The sequence below is a fragment of the Erinaceus europaeus genome, chromosome 12 (assembly GCF_950295315.1).
Source record: "Erinaceus europaeus chromosome 12, mEriEur2.1, whole genome shotgun sequence".
Lineage (NCBI taxonomy): Eukaryota > Metazoa > Chordata > Mammalia > Eulipotyphla > Erinaceidae > Erinaceus > Erinaceus europaeus.
In genome coordinates this window covers 86068593-86083689 of record NC_080173.1, presented here as the reverse complement: position 1 = coordinate 86083689, position 15097 = coordinate 86068593, and the positions used below count along the sequence as shown (strand labels likewise).

Here is a 15097-nt window from a genome sequence, read left to right as displayed (position 1 = left end):
GGGGAGAGAAAGACAGACACCTGCAGACCTGCTTCACTGCTTGTGAAGTGACTCCTCTGCAGGTGGGGAGCCAGGGGCTTGAACCGGGATCTTTATGCTGGTCCTTGTGCTTTGTACCACCTGCGCTTAACCCGCTGTGCTACTGCCTGACTCCCTAGCCTGAAACTTAAATTTAAATCTGAACTTGTGATTTGGGGATACTACACAATAGGGTAAGTGCTATCATAGACATAGGGAGGATTGACTTGTGGTTAAGAAATCTCAGAAAAGATTTTTGCCTTTTTTTTTTACCCAATTTTTAAAAATATTTATTTATTCCCTTTTGTTGCCCTTGTTGTTTTATTGTTATAGTTATTATTGTTGTTGTTTTATTGTTATAGTTACTATTGTTGTTGTTACTAATGTCGTCATTGTTAGATAAGACAGAGAGAAATGGAGAGAGGAGGGGAAGACAGAGAGGGGGAGAGAAAGACAGACACCTGCAGACCTGCTTCACCACCTGTGAAGTGACGCCCCTGCAGGTGGGGAGCCGGGGGCTCGAACCGGGATCCTTACACTGCTCTTGTGCTTTATGCCACCTGCGCTTAACCCGCTGCGCTACTACCTGACTCCTGCCTTCTTCTATCATCAGAAATCAAGACAAGTTAGGTTTCTTTTCTAGACCTTCTCAACAGTGGTTTTCTCTTTTTCCCATTTATTGAGGGTATTTTTCTGTGTGGACTGATGTTTATAACAGGGCTGGTTTTTCAAACTTGGACTGCTTTACCTACTAGCTCGTTGTATAAAATTGTTTTCAGGGAGAAAGCCAACTTTCACACTCATTTACCTCCCTGTTTTATGTGGTGCCAGGGACTGGACCCAAGGTCTCATGCACACACTCTACCATTAAACCACTTCACCAACCCAATTATATATATATATATATATATATATATATATATATATATATATATATATATTAAAGATTTTATTTATTTATTAATGAGGAACTTAGGAGCAGAGAGAAAGAACCAGGCATCACCCTGGTACATGTGCTGCCACGGATTGAACTCAGGACCTCATGCTTGAGAGTCCGATGCTTTATCCAGTGCACCACCTCCCGGACCACTTATTTTATATTTTTATGAGAGAGTGCTGAAGAGACATAAAAGTATTACTCTATCATCCACGGAGTTCCTCTTTTTATCTATTTATTTATTTGTTGGATAGAGACAGAGAGAAATTAAAAGGGGAAAGGGAGAAGAGGAGAGAGGGAGAGAGACATTTGCAGCACTGCTTCATTGCTCATGAAGCTTCCCTCCGTAGGTGGGAACTGGGGAGCCTGAACCTGATCCTTGCACATAATAATGTGTGTGTGCCACCACCTGGTCCTGGTTGTTTCAACTGAAAGGATTCAGAGTATCTGAACCATCATACTGCCAGAGGAGAAAGCTCCTATAACTCCTAAGATCCTCCTCCTATCATACTGTCCTCAAATATATCAAATAGTTTCTAGAAATCTCTCCTCAGATCTCCCTGAATAAGAACAAAAGTAGAAGCAGGATATAGAGACACTAGAAAGGCCGAAGGATTAGCAGTCTCAACACTGCCAAAGAACCCCTGTGTAGAAGCACGTGAGCTACTTAGTAAGGGGGGGAGGTGGCGGTGGGGAGGAGAGCTAGAAAGGTGTAGCATGGACAACTGGAGAAATGGCTCCACTGGCAGAGCACTGGGCTGGCAGAGCACTGGGCTCCAGGGCCTGAGGTTCCTGGTTTGATCTGTGGCACCACATGTACCAGATTGTGTTCCAGATTCTTTCCCTCCCTCCCTGTCTCATGTGAAACTTTCTGATATGTGGTCAATAAAATAAATCTAAAAAAAGAAAGTAAATAAAATCTTTTTTAAAAAGAAGGAAAGGGAGTCAGGTGGTAGCGCAGCAGGTTAAGCGCAGGTGGCGCAAAGCGCAACAACCGGCATAAGGATCCTGGTTCAAGCCCCCGGCTCCCCACCTGCAGGGGAGTCACTTCACAAGCGGTGAAACAGGTCTGCAGGTGTCTGTCTTTCTCTCCCCCTCTCTGTCTTCCCCTCCTCTCTCCATTTCTCTCTGTCCTATCCAATAATGACAACATCAACAACAACAATAATAACTACAACAATGAAAAACAACAAGGGCAACAAAAGGGAATAAATAAATAAATAAATAACTTTAAAAACAAAAGAAGGAAAGAAAGAAGGAAGAAATGAAGAGAGAGAAAGAAAAGTAAGCCATGGTGTGAGAGAACAATGTCTGAACGGGTCTGTATCATGTTATAGATAAGGAAACCCAAAGGGAGATCAACAGTCTTGCTCAGTCATGTCTGGTAAGTTGTGAGACATAACTTGGAAACAGAGTGTCCTGTTCCTGGGTCCACAATCACCTATTAACTCAGGAAAAGTATCAAGGAACAAATACCTTGCCATAGTCAATGACAGGCAGCTCAATGTTTGGGAACAGGTCTTGCACGATGGCATTGAATAGTGGCACATCAACTGAAGTTAGTTTGGCAATGTTCATATCTCTCATTGAAAGCAGCAGCACCTGAAAGGCAAAAGACAGACTTGGGCTTGAGGACCCAGGGCCTAGGTGTTCACTAGGGCCTTTCTTTGCAATAGGAGCCAAGAACAATAAATGCAGCTGGCAATGCAACAGAGAGAACTCGAGCAACACAGGGAACAGGCTGAAGGGCAAGAGTCCTAATTTGAGGCAAGAAAATGTTCTGAAAGGGTAGGGGAGTTAGCATAATAGTTATGAAAACAAGATTCCCATGCCTGAGGCTCGCAGGTCCCAGGTTCAGTCTCCCACACCACCATAAACCAGAGTTGAGCAGTGTTCTAGTAAAATAAATAAATAAATAAGATGTTCTGAAACACTTCAGTGGGAGTGGACAGTGGCACACTTGGTTGAGCACACATGCAAATATGAACATGCTCAATGCCACAGGTTCCAGCCCCTCGTCCCCACCTGCAGGGGTAAGCTCCACAAGCAGTGAAGTAGTGCTGCAGGTGTCTCTCTCTCTCTCTCTCTCTCCCTCCCTATTCTCCCCTTCCTCTCTTGATTTCTCTCTGTCCTCCCAATTTTTTTTAAATCAATTAAGCTGTATTATGCCAGTGACAAGAGACGTCAAGAGCCAAGGATTGTGTCCTTGGTCTACCTCTTCATCTGACAGCTCTGGCTGCAGGCGACGCTTCTTGCCAGCATAACGCAGAAGGGAGGTGAGAGCGCGTAGGCCAAAGTCATAATGGTCTTGTCTGGAGAGCTGCTGCACAGCCAGCGAGTACAGTGTGTACACCTTCTTGGCCAGAACCTGGGAACCAACACAGAGGCATAAACAACCCATTGGGGGGGTTGGGAGGTAGCACAGTGGGTTAAGCACACGTGGCGCAAAGCACAAGGACTGGCGTAAGGATCCCAGTTCGAGCCCCTGGCTCCCCACCTACAGGGGAGTCGCTTCACAGGTGGTGAAGCAGGTCTGCAGGTGTCTGTCTTTCTCTCCCCCTCTCTGTCTTCTCCTCCTCTCTCCATTTCTCTCTGTCCTATCCAAGAACGAACGATATCAACAATAACAATAATAATCACAACAAGGGCAACAAAAGGGGGGAAAATGGCCTCCAGGAGCAGTGGATTCATGGTGCAGACACTGAGCCCCAGCAGTAACCCTGGAGGCAAAATAAATAAATAAATAAATAAATAACCCATTACCCCCCCCCAAAAAAAAAATCCAAAAAACCTTATCTTCTCTAAGAACATTTATGGATATGAGAAGCTAGGGTGCAGGACTTGAAGCGGAGAAGAGGTGCTCTAAGATCCTGAGGAGATCTTGTGAACAGGGCCTTTGTGGGTGAGTGACATTACCAAGGAGAGTCCTCCCTCTTCTGAAGCTTCTGCCTCCCTAACCCATTGACAGCAGTCTACTTCCTTGTAGAGTGGCTGTGAGTTCTGTTTAAGCAGTAATCATAGAAAGGAAATAAAATAACTGAAGAAAAGAGCCCACCACACACCTTGCAGTTGCCAAAGCCTTCCCCAAAGAGAATTATTTCTGCAATGAGAGTAGAATCAGGTACCACCATAGCAATGGGACGGAACATCGACTTCAGATTATCAGGAAGCTCTGTGCGACCAGCATAGCCTGAAAAGAGCACCGTTTCCTCAGAGTTCATGCATTTCCTCATCTTGACTTTATTCCTGTTTCCCAGTCAATCCCAACATCCCCCAAACAAGCTCCAGGACTCCTTGATCTCTCCCCCTCTCATCTGCATACTTACTCTCCCTGTACTATTTTGCTTTTCTTTCCCACGTATGGCTCCTTCCTTACTCTCTGTGTGGGCCTGTTTCAAATCACAAAACTTCCCACTTTTTCAAGTTCCATATCTTAACTCATATTGATCCTAATAGAAATCACAGCTGTTTCTGATTCTTTCAGTCCCTTCTAAGACCTTTCCCATGTCTGTTTTTTTTTTTCTTCCTAGATTTTTCCCCCAGAGTATTTCCAAAGTTATGGTAAAGCCTACATTTTGGGGCTATTCTCTCATTCTGTAACTGGCAAGGCAGATAGACCTGGACTCTCATATCCCAGTGGGAGGATGATAGTTATCTTAAGAGACAGGGGCAGGAATAGAGGGCAGTTTGGCAGGTGGAACACTTGTCTCCCATGAATGAGGCCCTGGGTACAATCCCTGGCATTACATGAGAGCATCAAAAACAAAACCAGGTGGCACTCCACGGATGGTAAAGTTGTGTTTCGGTGTCCGCCTTTCTCTTTCTGAATGTATATAGTAGACATTGGGGGTGGAGAGAGAGTTCGCCAGATATGGTGTGTGCCTTGTCAGTCCAAGTTTGAGCCCACATTTCTTATGCACTAGAGAAAACAGTACTGTGGCATCTCTCCCTCTCTGTCCTGCTCTCTAAGTGAAAAGGCAGGGGCGGGGGTAGATAGCATAATGTCTATGTAAAGAGACTCTCATGTCTGAGGCTACAAAGTCCCGGGTTCAATCTCCTGCACCACCATAAACAAGAGCTGAGCAGTGCTCTGGTAGGGGGGGAAAAAAGAGAGAAAAAAGAAAAGAAAGGAAAAGAAAAAGGAGTCAGGTGGTAGAACAGCAGGTTAAGTGCACATGGTGCAAAGCACAAGGACCGGTGAAGGATCCTGGTTCGAGCCCCTGGCTCCCCCACCTGCAGGGGAGTCACTTCACAGGTGAAGCAGGTCTGCAGGTGTCTATCTTTCTCTCCCCCTCTCTGTCTTCCCCTCCTCTCTCCATTTCTCTCTGTCCTATCTAACAACAAGGACATCAATAACAACAACAATAACTAAAACAACAATTTTAAAAAAGGGCAACAAAAAAGGAAAATAAATAAATTAATTTTTAAAAAAAAGGTGGGGGAAATAGCATAATGGTTATGCAAACAGACTCTCATGCTTGAGGCTCCAAAGTCCCAGGTTCAATCCCCCACACCACCATAAGCCAGAGCTGAGCAGTGCTCTGGTGTTTCTCTCTGTCTCTCTCTATCTGCATCTCTCTCAAAAATAAAATAAAATATTAAAAAAAAAAAAAAAGAAAAGGCAGCTGGTTGTGATGAGAGTGCACATGAGTGAGGTTCTGGATTCACACACAAAAAAGTAAGTAAACAGATAAATTGGACTGGGGAAGTGACTCGGTGGTATTGATATACATGAAACCCTGCGATCAAACCCCAACATTGTACTAAGAAAAAAATAAAGTTAGGAAACATTGGGGTTAGTTATGTACTCATGAGCAATTATTAATCCTTCTAGGAAAGAAAGTGAGTAGCATTTCCTTCTCCTCTTCCTCCTCCCCCAAGAAATGGGCATGCTTCTTCTCTCATGCCTTGCTGTCTTCAGCCCATTTCACTCAACTAAGTGCACTGGACCAGAAGGGGAAGACGCAGTTATTGCCATGAACCTCCAATCTCCCCGAGGAGCCTCCTCTACTGCCTGGTCCTTACCAGGATTCATGGTTATGAAGATCCCACAGGACCACACTAGACTGATTTCAAAGCCCTCAAAATAGAAGCGGGTGAGGCTGGCGGCCAGGGCAGACAGGATGGACAGGATCTGCTGGGCCACCACTGACAGTACCTCAACGTTGATGCGGTTAAACTCATCAAAGCAGCCCCAGGCGCCTGTCTGTGGGGTGGGAAACAGAGTCACTGGAAGCAAGAGGAAGCCCCCATACACTGGCAGAGACTAGGAAGTGTGATGAATAAATCCTTCTTGAAATATTTGCATAGGGCAGGTGGCCTCCAAAATGACGGGCATGGTGGTTGGTCCTCAGCATAGTCCTCATAGTCTCTGGCTAGACCATTCCATCAGACAGAGACTATCTGGAGAATGCTAGGAAAGGTGAGGGTTGAAAAAAGACTGGGTAGAAAATGTGTGAGCAAGCTGGGGAGACAGCATAATAGTTATTCAAAAAGACTTTCAGGGGCAGGGGTAGATAGCATAATAGTTATGCAAAGAGACTCTCATGCCTGAGGTTAAAAAATCCCAGGTTCAATCCCCGAATCATCATAAGCCAGAGCTGAGCAGTGCTCTGGTAATTAGAAAAAAAAAAAGACTTTCATGCCTGAGACTCTGAAGTCCCAGCTTAAGTCCCCAGCACTGCAGTAAGCAGTCTTTCTGTATCTTTCCCTCTGAACACTTCTCTCTCTTATTAAAATAAAATACTTTTTCTTTAAAAAAAATCTTACAATATTTTAGTGCCTACTGTGTGCCAGTCTGCATTATTCATTTGATCCTTAAGCAAACAAAGTCAAGTTCAGGTAGGTGCAAGACTTCCCCAATGGTAAGAACTAACTGTGGCAATGTTTTCAGCTATAGGACATGCAACCAGTTTGGGTTCCAATAGATTTTCTGGGACACAAATATATTTAAGAGATCTCTGGGGATACACTATCAGGACACTGACCTGGGCCAGGCCTGAATACATTCGACCCATGGACTTATAGTCCAAGCCCTCAGAGCAGTTGACCACAATAACATATATGGCGAGAGCTTTGCCCAGGTCCTTGACAGTCTCCGTCTTTCCAGTGCCTGCTGGGCCTTTGGGGGATCCCCCTCGGTGCAGGTGCAATGCTGTGGTCAGAGTCATATAACACCTGAAAATTGAAGATAGAATTCAAGTCAGGTTCCTGGAAACCTTTTCTCAGCACTCACTACCTTTACACAGCCACCTTGCTCCTCCCACACGACTGACCTGTCTGTCAGGGGGGTGATGACAAGCCGGCCGGAGTTACCCAAGTACTCGTAACCGTACTGGAACTGTGTGTTGGTCTGGCGGATCACGCAGTCATCAAAATCCTAGAGAAACAGAGCAGAATAAGACAGAGGGGAGTGTGGGGGGAAGACTCAAGAACCAGAGAAAATTGGGCTGGAAAAGAGATGAGGATTCAGATTAGAGTAGGAAGAGAAGAGTTTGTGGCAAATGGCCAGTGGGTTTCATAGTGCAAGTCTGCCCCAGTCCGTTGCATGGCCACCTGGAGTTTTTCTGAATCCCTACCATGTGAGATCATAGTCCTGTAGTGAGCACTAACTAAAAAAGTGATTTGCTGCTCCTGATTTAGAAGATTTGAGATAGAGCTAAGAACTGGATTAGGTCAGTATTATAGCACTAAGGGGTGGGTTAGGATATTATTGTTATGCAGTTGGGGGTAGGTACCAGGGAACAAACTCAAGGCCTGTATATTCACAATGCCACTGCTGAGTTGCCTTCCTAGGCCCTCCCCCCATACTTTATCTGGGGAGGGACAAAGAGAAAGAAAGAGAGAAGAGAGGCAGAGAGAGCCAGGAAGGCAGGACAGCCACCACAGCACCACCTCACTATCCATGGAACCTCCCCTCCACATCCCCACCCAGTTCCATCCATGAGGCCTCCATGTGGTACCAGGGCTCAACCAGGGCCTTACACATGGTAAGTCATATACTCTACCTACTGAGCAATCTCCTGGCCCCAGGATATTAATTGCATTCAGAAAATGTGAGTTTTATTAAAGCATTAAGGTTAGGCCAAGGTAGGAGAGTGGGAAGTGGACTCATATGCACCTTCTCCCAGTAGAAGCGCAGTTGGCTGAGCCAGTCAAAGGCATTGATGTCCATGAGGCCACTCTTATAAAGCTTCTCCAGCACATCCCGGGCATGAATTTCTATTGTCACCAGAGCCACAATTTTAAGCCGCATGATCTTGGTCAAGTTCCCTCTGATGGCTTCTGAATATTTATTCAGTATTGACACCTGCAGAGTGAAGTGGTAGGAAAAGAGTGGATGGAACAAAACAACCAAATCTTTACCACGCACTTTCTCCCAGTTTAACGCACCTGTCAACCCCACTGTATGTCCTGGCGTTGGCATCGGACACTGGACTTGCACCTGAAAACACCTTCATCCTGGCCCTTCCCCACCAGCTCATTTCTAATTCTGATTCCAACTAATTACCTCCCTCTCCCACCCACCACCACTGTACCTTCAGGCCTAGCCCCTACTTGTAGGTTTCCCCCACCTGCTTCTTCTTCATGACCTTGAGGATTTTCTTGTCTCCCCGCTCCTTAGCTGTCAGCAAGCACTTGGTGACATCTGCTGTCCACTGGATCTGACTGGCAGTGATCACCATCTGAGGGGATTGAGTGACTGTATTTCCAGGCCCTATTCTGAACCCCCAATACATCCCAGCTCCAAAACCCCAACTTCAGGGGGTAGACAGCACAATGCTTATGCAGAAGAGATTCCTATGCCTGAGGCTCCAAAGTCTCAGGTTCAACCCCCACCCCACTATAAACCAAAGCTGATCAGTGCTCTGGTAAAAAAATGTTTGAAAAAAACCTTTTTTTTCTTTAAATCTCAGCTGCTTCAGACCTTCATCTCACAATCATCTTGATCTATCCTGAAGGATGGGGCATGTGCTTAACTGGAGCAACTATGGATCTGCCATGCAGGATTTGAGGGTCACAGCCCAGAACATGACGCAAAAAAACAAAAAAACCACATGTTCTGTGTGACTGAGATTTTTTTTTATTTAATTTTATTTTCTCTTTATTTATTAATTTTTTTATTTATTGGATAGAGACAGCCAGAAATTGAGAGGGAAATGGAAGATAGGAAGGGAGGCACCTGCAGCACTGCTTCACCACTTGCAAAGCTTTCCCCCTGCAGATGAGCACTGGGGACTTGAACCTGGGTCCTTCCTCATTCTAACATGTGTGCTCAGCCAGGTGTGCCACCACCCAACAACAATAACTAAGACAGGACTGAAGATTCTGTTGGCATGTTACAGCTCCCTTTTAATTCCTCAATTCTACTAAGCGCAGCTCACCTGGCCAGCCCATTCCTTCACCCATTTGTCCCTCTTGTTAAGAAACTTCTTGAGGGCGAGACGGCAGTTCCGGAGAAGGTCCCGTAGGGTCATCCTCATGGCTCGCTCCACTTCACAAAGCCAGGCCTGAGAGACGTGTGTGAGAACAGGATGGTTCAGCCTCAGGTCAGAGATGAGAATCCCCAGAGGAAAGTGGCTCAAGAAACAGGACTCAAGTGGTCTGGGAAGTGGCACAGTGTACAGAGTAGTGGACTCTCAGGTATAAGGTACTGAGTTTGATCCCTGGCATCACATATGCCAGAGTGATGTTCTGGTTCTTTCCCTTCACCCCTCCCCCAATTAATAAATGAAAGAAAGGAAGGGAGGGAGGGAGGGAAGGAGGGAAGTTGGTTCAAGGGCTTGGATCCAAGAGAAAAGCAGAACCCAAACAGCAACTGCCTTGTGTCCTCAGGGGAAATGGGGACCGGACACAAATGGGCCAGATTTTCAGGCTCAGGCTACAGACTAGCTTTTAAGGACAGCAGGTGGGAAGACACACTGTGATTAATGTCCCTTCCCAGGGAGGATCTCTCCTCATGGAGCTAAGCAAACTTTCTAAGAGGAAGAAGAAAAACTTAAGTCTCCATAACTCACCTCTACAGGCCCTTCTAAAATGACTGAGTGGAGGAAATCAATGTACTCGCCATCACCTGAGAACATCCCCACAGCTTCCCATTTGCTGCTGGGTCCCCCAACCTGTGGAAACAAATCGTCATTAATGGTCTGCCTGCCCATTCCTGGTATCCACCTAGAAGGAACTCTTCCCCTATTTCCACCCAGTCGTTCTGCCCTGAAGGAATCTAGAAAGATTAGTATCCCCATCCTTTGGGGAAGGCATGGTCCCTCCCAAGATCTTGAATACCTAGACCTTACAGTCCCATTCTGGCCTTCCCATGGCCTCCTCTACTGACCTTCTGCATCCTCAGCAGTTTGATGTTGTCAAAGCATTTTTTGAGATGTGGCTGCACAGCCTCTGGGTTGCGGGACTGGCCCAGAATCTCCAGGAGGTCGTCGTTGGATAAGAAGTAGAAGCGGGGGAAAATTTGGCGCTTGGTTTCTAGATACATATCCAGAGACTTCTGAATGTCTTCCAGGATTGTGTTCATTTCTATCAAAGTGTCCAGGAGACCTGGAAAGAAGAGCAATTAGTGGCATCTGAATGGCCCTTTTACCATTGGCCTGAGTAGACTGCAAGTCTCTTTGCCAGTTCTGACATACTGGGGTACAGCCATAATGGTTTCTGCGTACAGAAGAGGGTCCTCATTCACCCTATCATGCTTATCCCATTATCTTCATTAATTCATCACATGTTATACATTCTGCATTCATTATACATGGAAATCATATGTGGTTCCATGAGTACAACTCTGTCTTCCATCAGTCTCTGGAACAAGAATTTCATTCTACCAACTAACTTGGGACTTTGCTGGTCATCCTAAGAAAGTCTTAGAATTAGAGCAGGGAGACAGCTTAGTGGCTATGCAAAAAATGTTCATGCCTGAGGCTCCAAGGTCCCAAGTCCAATCCCCAGCACCACTATAAACCTGATTAAATAAACCTGATTATAAAGCTGATTTTTAAAAAAATGATCTAAGGATTAAAGATTCCTTTGCTGTGGTCCGGGAGGTGACTCCATGATAAAACTTTGGAATCTCAAGCATGAGGTCCTAAGTTTGATCCCCGGCAGCACATGTGCCAGAGTGATGTCTGGTTCTTTATCTCTCCTCCTATCTTTCTCATAAAAAAAAAAAAAGATTCCTTTGCATATATGCAATCCAACAAGTGAAATCATTAGATTCAAGCACACATCACAGGCATGAGATGAAAGTGAAAGAGGTCTGCCACTACTGGGGTTGCAGGATTGAACTCAGGACCTCATGCTTAAGAGTCCAATGCTTTATCCACTGTACCACCTCCTGGCCCACAGATTGCAGTGTCCCTTACAGAGCATGGAAGAAGAAGATGGTGACTCTTAACAACACTTTCATTTAATAGTATGTCAGCTAACTTCCCTGAGACTTTACTTATTTGTGAAGTGATGCGGTCTGCCTTAAACAGGGGGAACTTCAAGAGGAGTATAGTAGTGCTTGCTGTGGTGTTGCTTTTCTCTCTGTCTCTTGCTCTTAAAAGGAAAAAAAGACTTTTTAAAAAAATTGTCTGCCAGGAGTGGTAAGATTGTGCAGAAATGATGCCCCAGTGAAAACTGTAGCAGCAAAAGTTAATTAGTTAATAAATAAAATATGGACCACAAATATGTAGGTTTGAATATGCATAACACTAACTGAAGCTGTGTCAGAGAGATGAAAGAGCTCAAACCTGGATAGTGGGTACTCCGCAGAGCATTGCTATCCTTGCTCATTCGGTCCATGATGGCTTTCCAGTTACCATTAACCTGGTCAAATAAGGCAGATTCATTGGGCAGCTGCTTGCGGATATCTTCTCCCAGGAAGATGTTCTGAGGGGGCAAGAGTTAGGATCAGAAGCTGTTCCTCATATTCACCATGCTTTGCTCCCTCCTCCCAGACCAGATGAGAACCGAGTCAAAAATAAGGAGTACTGGGGGGTTGGGAATGGCACACTCAGTTGAGTGTACACAATACCATGAACCAATGACTTAGGTTCAAGTCCCTACTCCCCACCTGGAGGGAGGAAGCTTCATGAGTGGTGAAACACTGCAGTAGGTGTCTCTCTCTATCTCTCCCTCTCTATCTGCCCCACCCTCTCAATTTCTCTGTCCTATCAAATGAAGGGGGGGCAGCCACCAGGAGTGGTGGATTTGTCATGCAGGCACCAAGCCCCAGCAATAATTCTGGTGGTGAGAGAAAAGAAGGAAGAAGGGAGGAAAGGAGAGAAAATAATAAAGGGCAGGATTCTTAGACTGGAAAAGGATAGTGGGCCTGGGAAACCAGGTTCCAGTGTAGAAGACAAAAATGGAAGGAAAATAAAATAATTTTTCAGAGAGGGAATTGAAGATGAGAAGCAATAGCTAGGGCTGGGGAGATAGCATCACACACACACACACACACACACACACACACACACACAATTTTCATGCCTGAGGCACCTGGTAGTGCCAGGTTCACTCTCCAGCACTACCATAAGCTAGAACAGAGCAGTGCTCTGGTAAAATCAATCAATCAATCAATAAATGAAAGAGAGAAGCAATAGCTAAGAGTTAGGCATTCGGGTTGTAGGCAAGGAATGAATTTTTTTCTTTTTTTAATATTTATTTATTTATCCCCTTTTGTTGCCCTAGTTGTTTTTTTTATTGTTGTAGTTATTATTATTGTTGTTGTTGATGTCCTTGTTGTTGGATAGGACAGAGAGAAATGGAGAGAGGAGGGGAAGACAGAGAGAGGGAGAGAAACAGAGACACCTGCAGACCTGCTTCACTGCCTGTGAAGCGACTCCCCTGCAGGTGGGGAGCCGGGGGCTCAAACCAGGATCCTCACGCCATTCCTTGCACTTTGCGCCACGTGTACTTAGCCCATTGCACTACCGCCCGACTCCCGCAAGGAATGAATTTAGAGATAGGAAAATGATACTGAGAACAGGGCAAATATCTAGGCACTAGGCAAGTAAAGAAATAAAATCAGAATGCAGACCTCTAAATACATCCATTGACGCTGCACTGTGAGAACCATCTCAATAACTTCCAGAATGAGAGAGAGGCAGCGTTCCCAGTGGTCCACTTCCTTCTCAAAAGCTTTGACAAAACGAGATGCCTTCATGGTAGACAGAGCCACCTGATTATCTTCCAATGCCTGGAATACTTCCTCTGTACCTCTGGGGCAGAAGGGCTCAAGTCACACACCACCCCCATGTCTAAACATTGGTCCCCACCTCACAGCCAGGGGTCTCTTAGCCTTCTGCTCTCCTAGAACCCCAAGGCCCTCTCTACCTGATTCGGTGGTGGCCTTTATCCTTGTAGGGTACTATGTCCAGCTGAATCACATCCCAGGTCTTCGCAATGTTCTGTAGTGCCTGTGCAGAGGAATTGGGAGACAGAAAGGTCAGGTCTGTAGTCCCCTAGAGGAGCCAGGGCAGGGAGTAATCGTCAGAGAACAAAGAGTTGGAAGCTTTTGCTCTAGGAGGCTTAGGAAGTGGGGCTACATGGAAGAGAAGTCTGTCATACCAACTCGATAGCCAGCTCTTTGGTTGCTGAGGCAGAAATTTCCCCTATTTTCTCCACATGCTGATCCATCCCAAGTTCCACAATCTGCTCCAAAGTGAAGCTGTCAGATTCCTGATCAAAATCCCTCTGGATCTCATCCCTGACCTGGTCCCAGTGCCTGCAGCCAGAGACAAAAGGTTGGGTCAGGAGGCCAAATGCCAGGACACGTTCGAAAGTGTGAGCAGCACATCCAAGCATCTCCAGGTGGGATATTATGACTGCACATCAGCCCAACCATGACTCACACCTTCAGTGAGTAGGCCCTCAGGTGCAACCTTGGGCACTGTGGTGAATGCAGAAGTTGGGGAGTTGATTGTCTGGAAAGGGAATTAAGATTAACTATCTGTGACTGGGTGTTGGCGCACCTGGTTGAGTGTAGACATTAAAGTGCTCAAGGACCTGAGTTCAAGCCCCTGGTGCCTACCTGCAGGAGGGAAGTTCCATAAGTGGTGAAATAGTGCTGAAGATATCTCTCTATTTTAGTTTTATTAGTGATTTAATACTTAATTACAAAATCACATGTCAACAGCAGTATAATCCCATTCTGTTTCCATCATCAGAGTTCTGAATGCCCAGTCCCTCCATTGCAAGCCACAGCAGTTCTAAGAATGCAGACATGGATTAACTATCATCTCTACGATTGACTGTCTACATCTGTACATAACTGCCCCCTTTTTTCTTCTGGGCCCAGTCCTCTCTTCCCCTCCAAGCTACACATAACCCTGTTACTACATCCAAATGTCCCTCCTTTTTTCCTCCTCTCTCTCTGGGTCCTGATGGAGCTGGAGTTCAGAACCCTCTTATTCTCTTCCTCCTATCACCTCTCTCCCACTGGGAGTACAGATCAAAACTGTTTTGGGGGGAATCGGGTGGTAGCACAGCGGGTTAACCATAGGTGGTGCAAAGCGCAAGGACTGGCTTAAGGATACCGGTTTGAGCCCCTGGCTCCCCACTTGTAGGGGAGTCACTTCACAAGTGGTGAAGCAGGTCTGCAGGTGTCTATCTGTCTCTCCCCCTCTCTGTCTTCCCCTCCTCTCTCCACTTCTCTCTGTACTATCCAACAATGACGACATCAACAACAACAACAATAATAACTACAACAATAAAACAACAAAGGCAACAAAAGGGAATAAATAAATATTTAAAAAACTGTTTTGGGGTGCAGAAAGTAGGAGTTCTGGCCTCTGTAATTGCTTTTCTGATGGACATGGGAATTTGTAGGTCAATCCATACCCTCAGCCTGTTTCTATCTTTCCCTAGTAGGGTAGAGCTCTGGATAGGCAAGGCTCCAGGACACACTGGCGAGGTCATCTGCCCAGAGAAGTCAGGATAGAATCATGATAGTGCCCGAAACTTGGTAGCTGTAGCTGACGATGTCTCATCTGTAGCTGGTGGATTCAGTAAGGATGATAGTTGTAGATATTTGTTTTGGGGGCGATCATTTCTGTTCCCTGTTACTCCATGGCCATGCCTCCTGGAGGATCCTGCAGGTATCTTTCTACCTCTCGACCGCCTCCATTTCTCTCTATATATATAGCCCTAATA

General features: G+C 45.7%; 1 protein-coding gene across 2 annotated transcripts in view; it reads right to left on the bottom strand.

The window, feature by feature from the left end:
• DNAH2 (dynein axonemal heavy chain 2) overlaps positions 1 to 15097 on the bottom strand; it is a 140962-nt gene that overhangs the window by 53672 nt on the left and 72193 nt on the right. For both annotated transcript variants that reach the window (XM_060204320.1, XM_060204321.1), the window contains exons 27-41: positions 13514 to 13670; positions 13280 to 13362; positions 12984 to 13164; positions 11695 to 11833; positions 10290 to 10507; positions 9973 to 10074; positions 9340 to 9465; positions 8530 to 8640; positions 8076 to 8264; positions 7231 to 7334; positions 6943 to 7132; positions 5981 to 6161; positions 4018 to 4145; positions 3171 to 3323; positions 2432 to 2557 (exon numbers count right to left, since the gene is read on the bottom strand). In XM_060204320.1, coding sequence (XP_060060303.1) covers positions 2432 to 2557; positions 3171 to 3323; positions 4018 to 4145; positions 5981 to 6161; positions 6943 to 7132; positions 7231 to 7334; positions 8076 to 8264; positions 8530 to 8640; positions 9340 to 9465; positions 9973 to 10074; positions 10290 to 10507; positions 11695 to 11833; positions 12984 to 13164; positions 13280 to 13362; positions 13514 to 13670 — 2188 coding nt within the window. The remainder of the gene's footprint in view (positions 1 to 2431; positions 2558 to 3170; positions 3324 to 4017; positions 4146 to 5980; positions 6162 to 6942; positions 7133 to 7230; positions 7335 to 8075; positions 8265 to 8529; positions 8641 to 9339; positions 9466 to 9972; positions 10075 to 10289; positions 10508 to 11694; positions 11834 to 12983; positions 13165 to 13279; positions 13363 to 13513; positions 13671 to 15097) is intronic.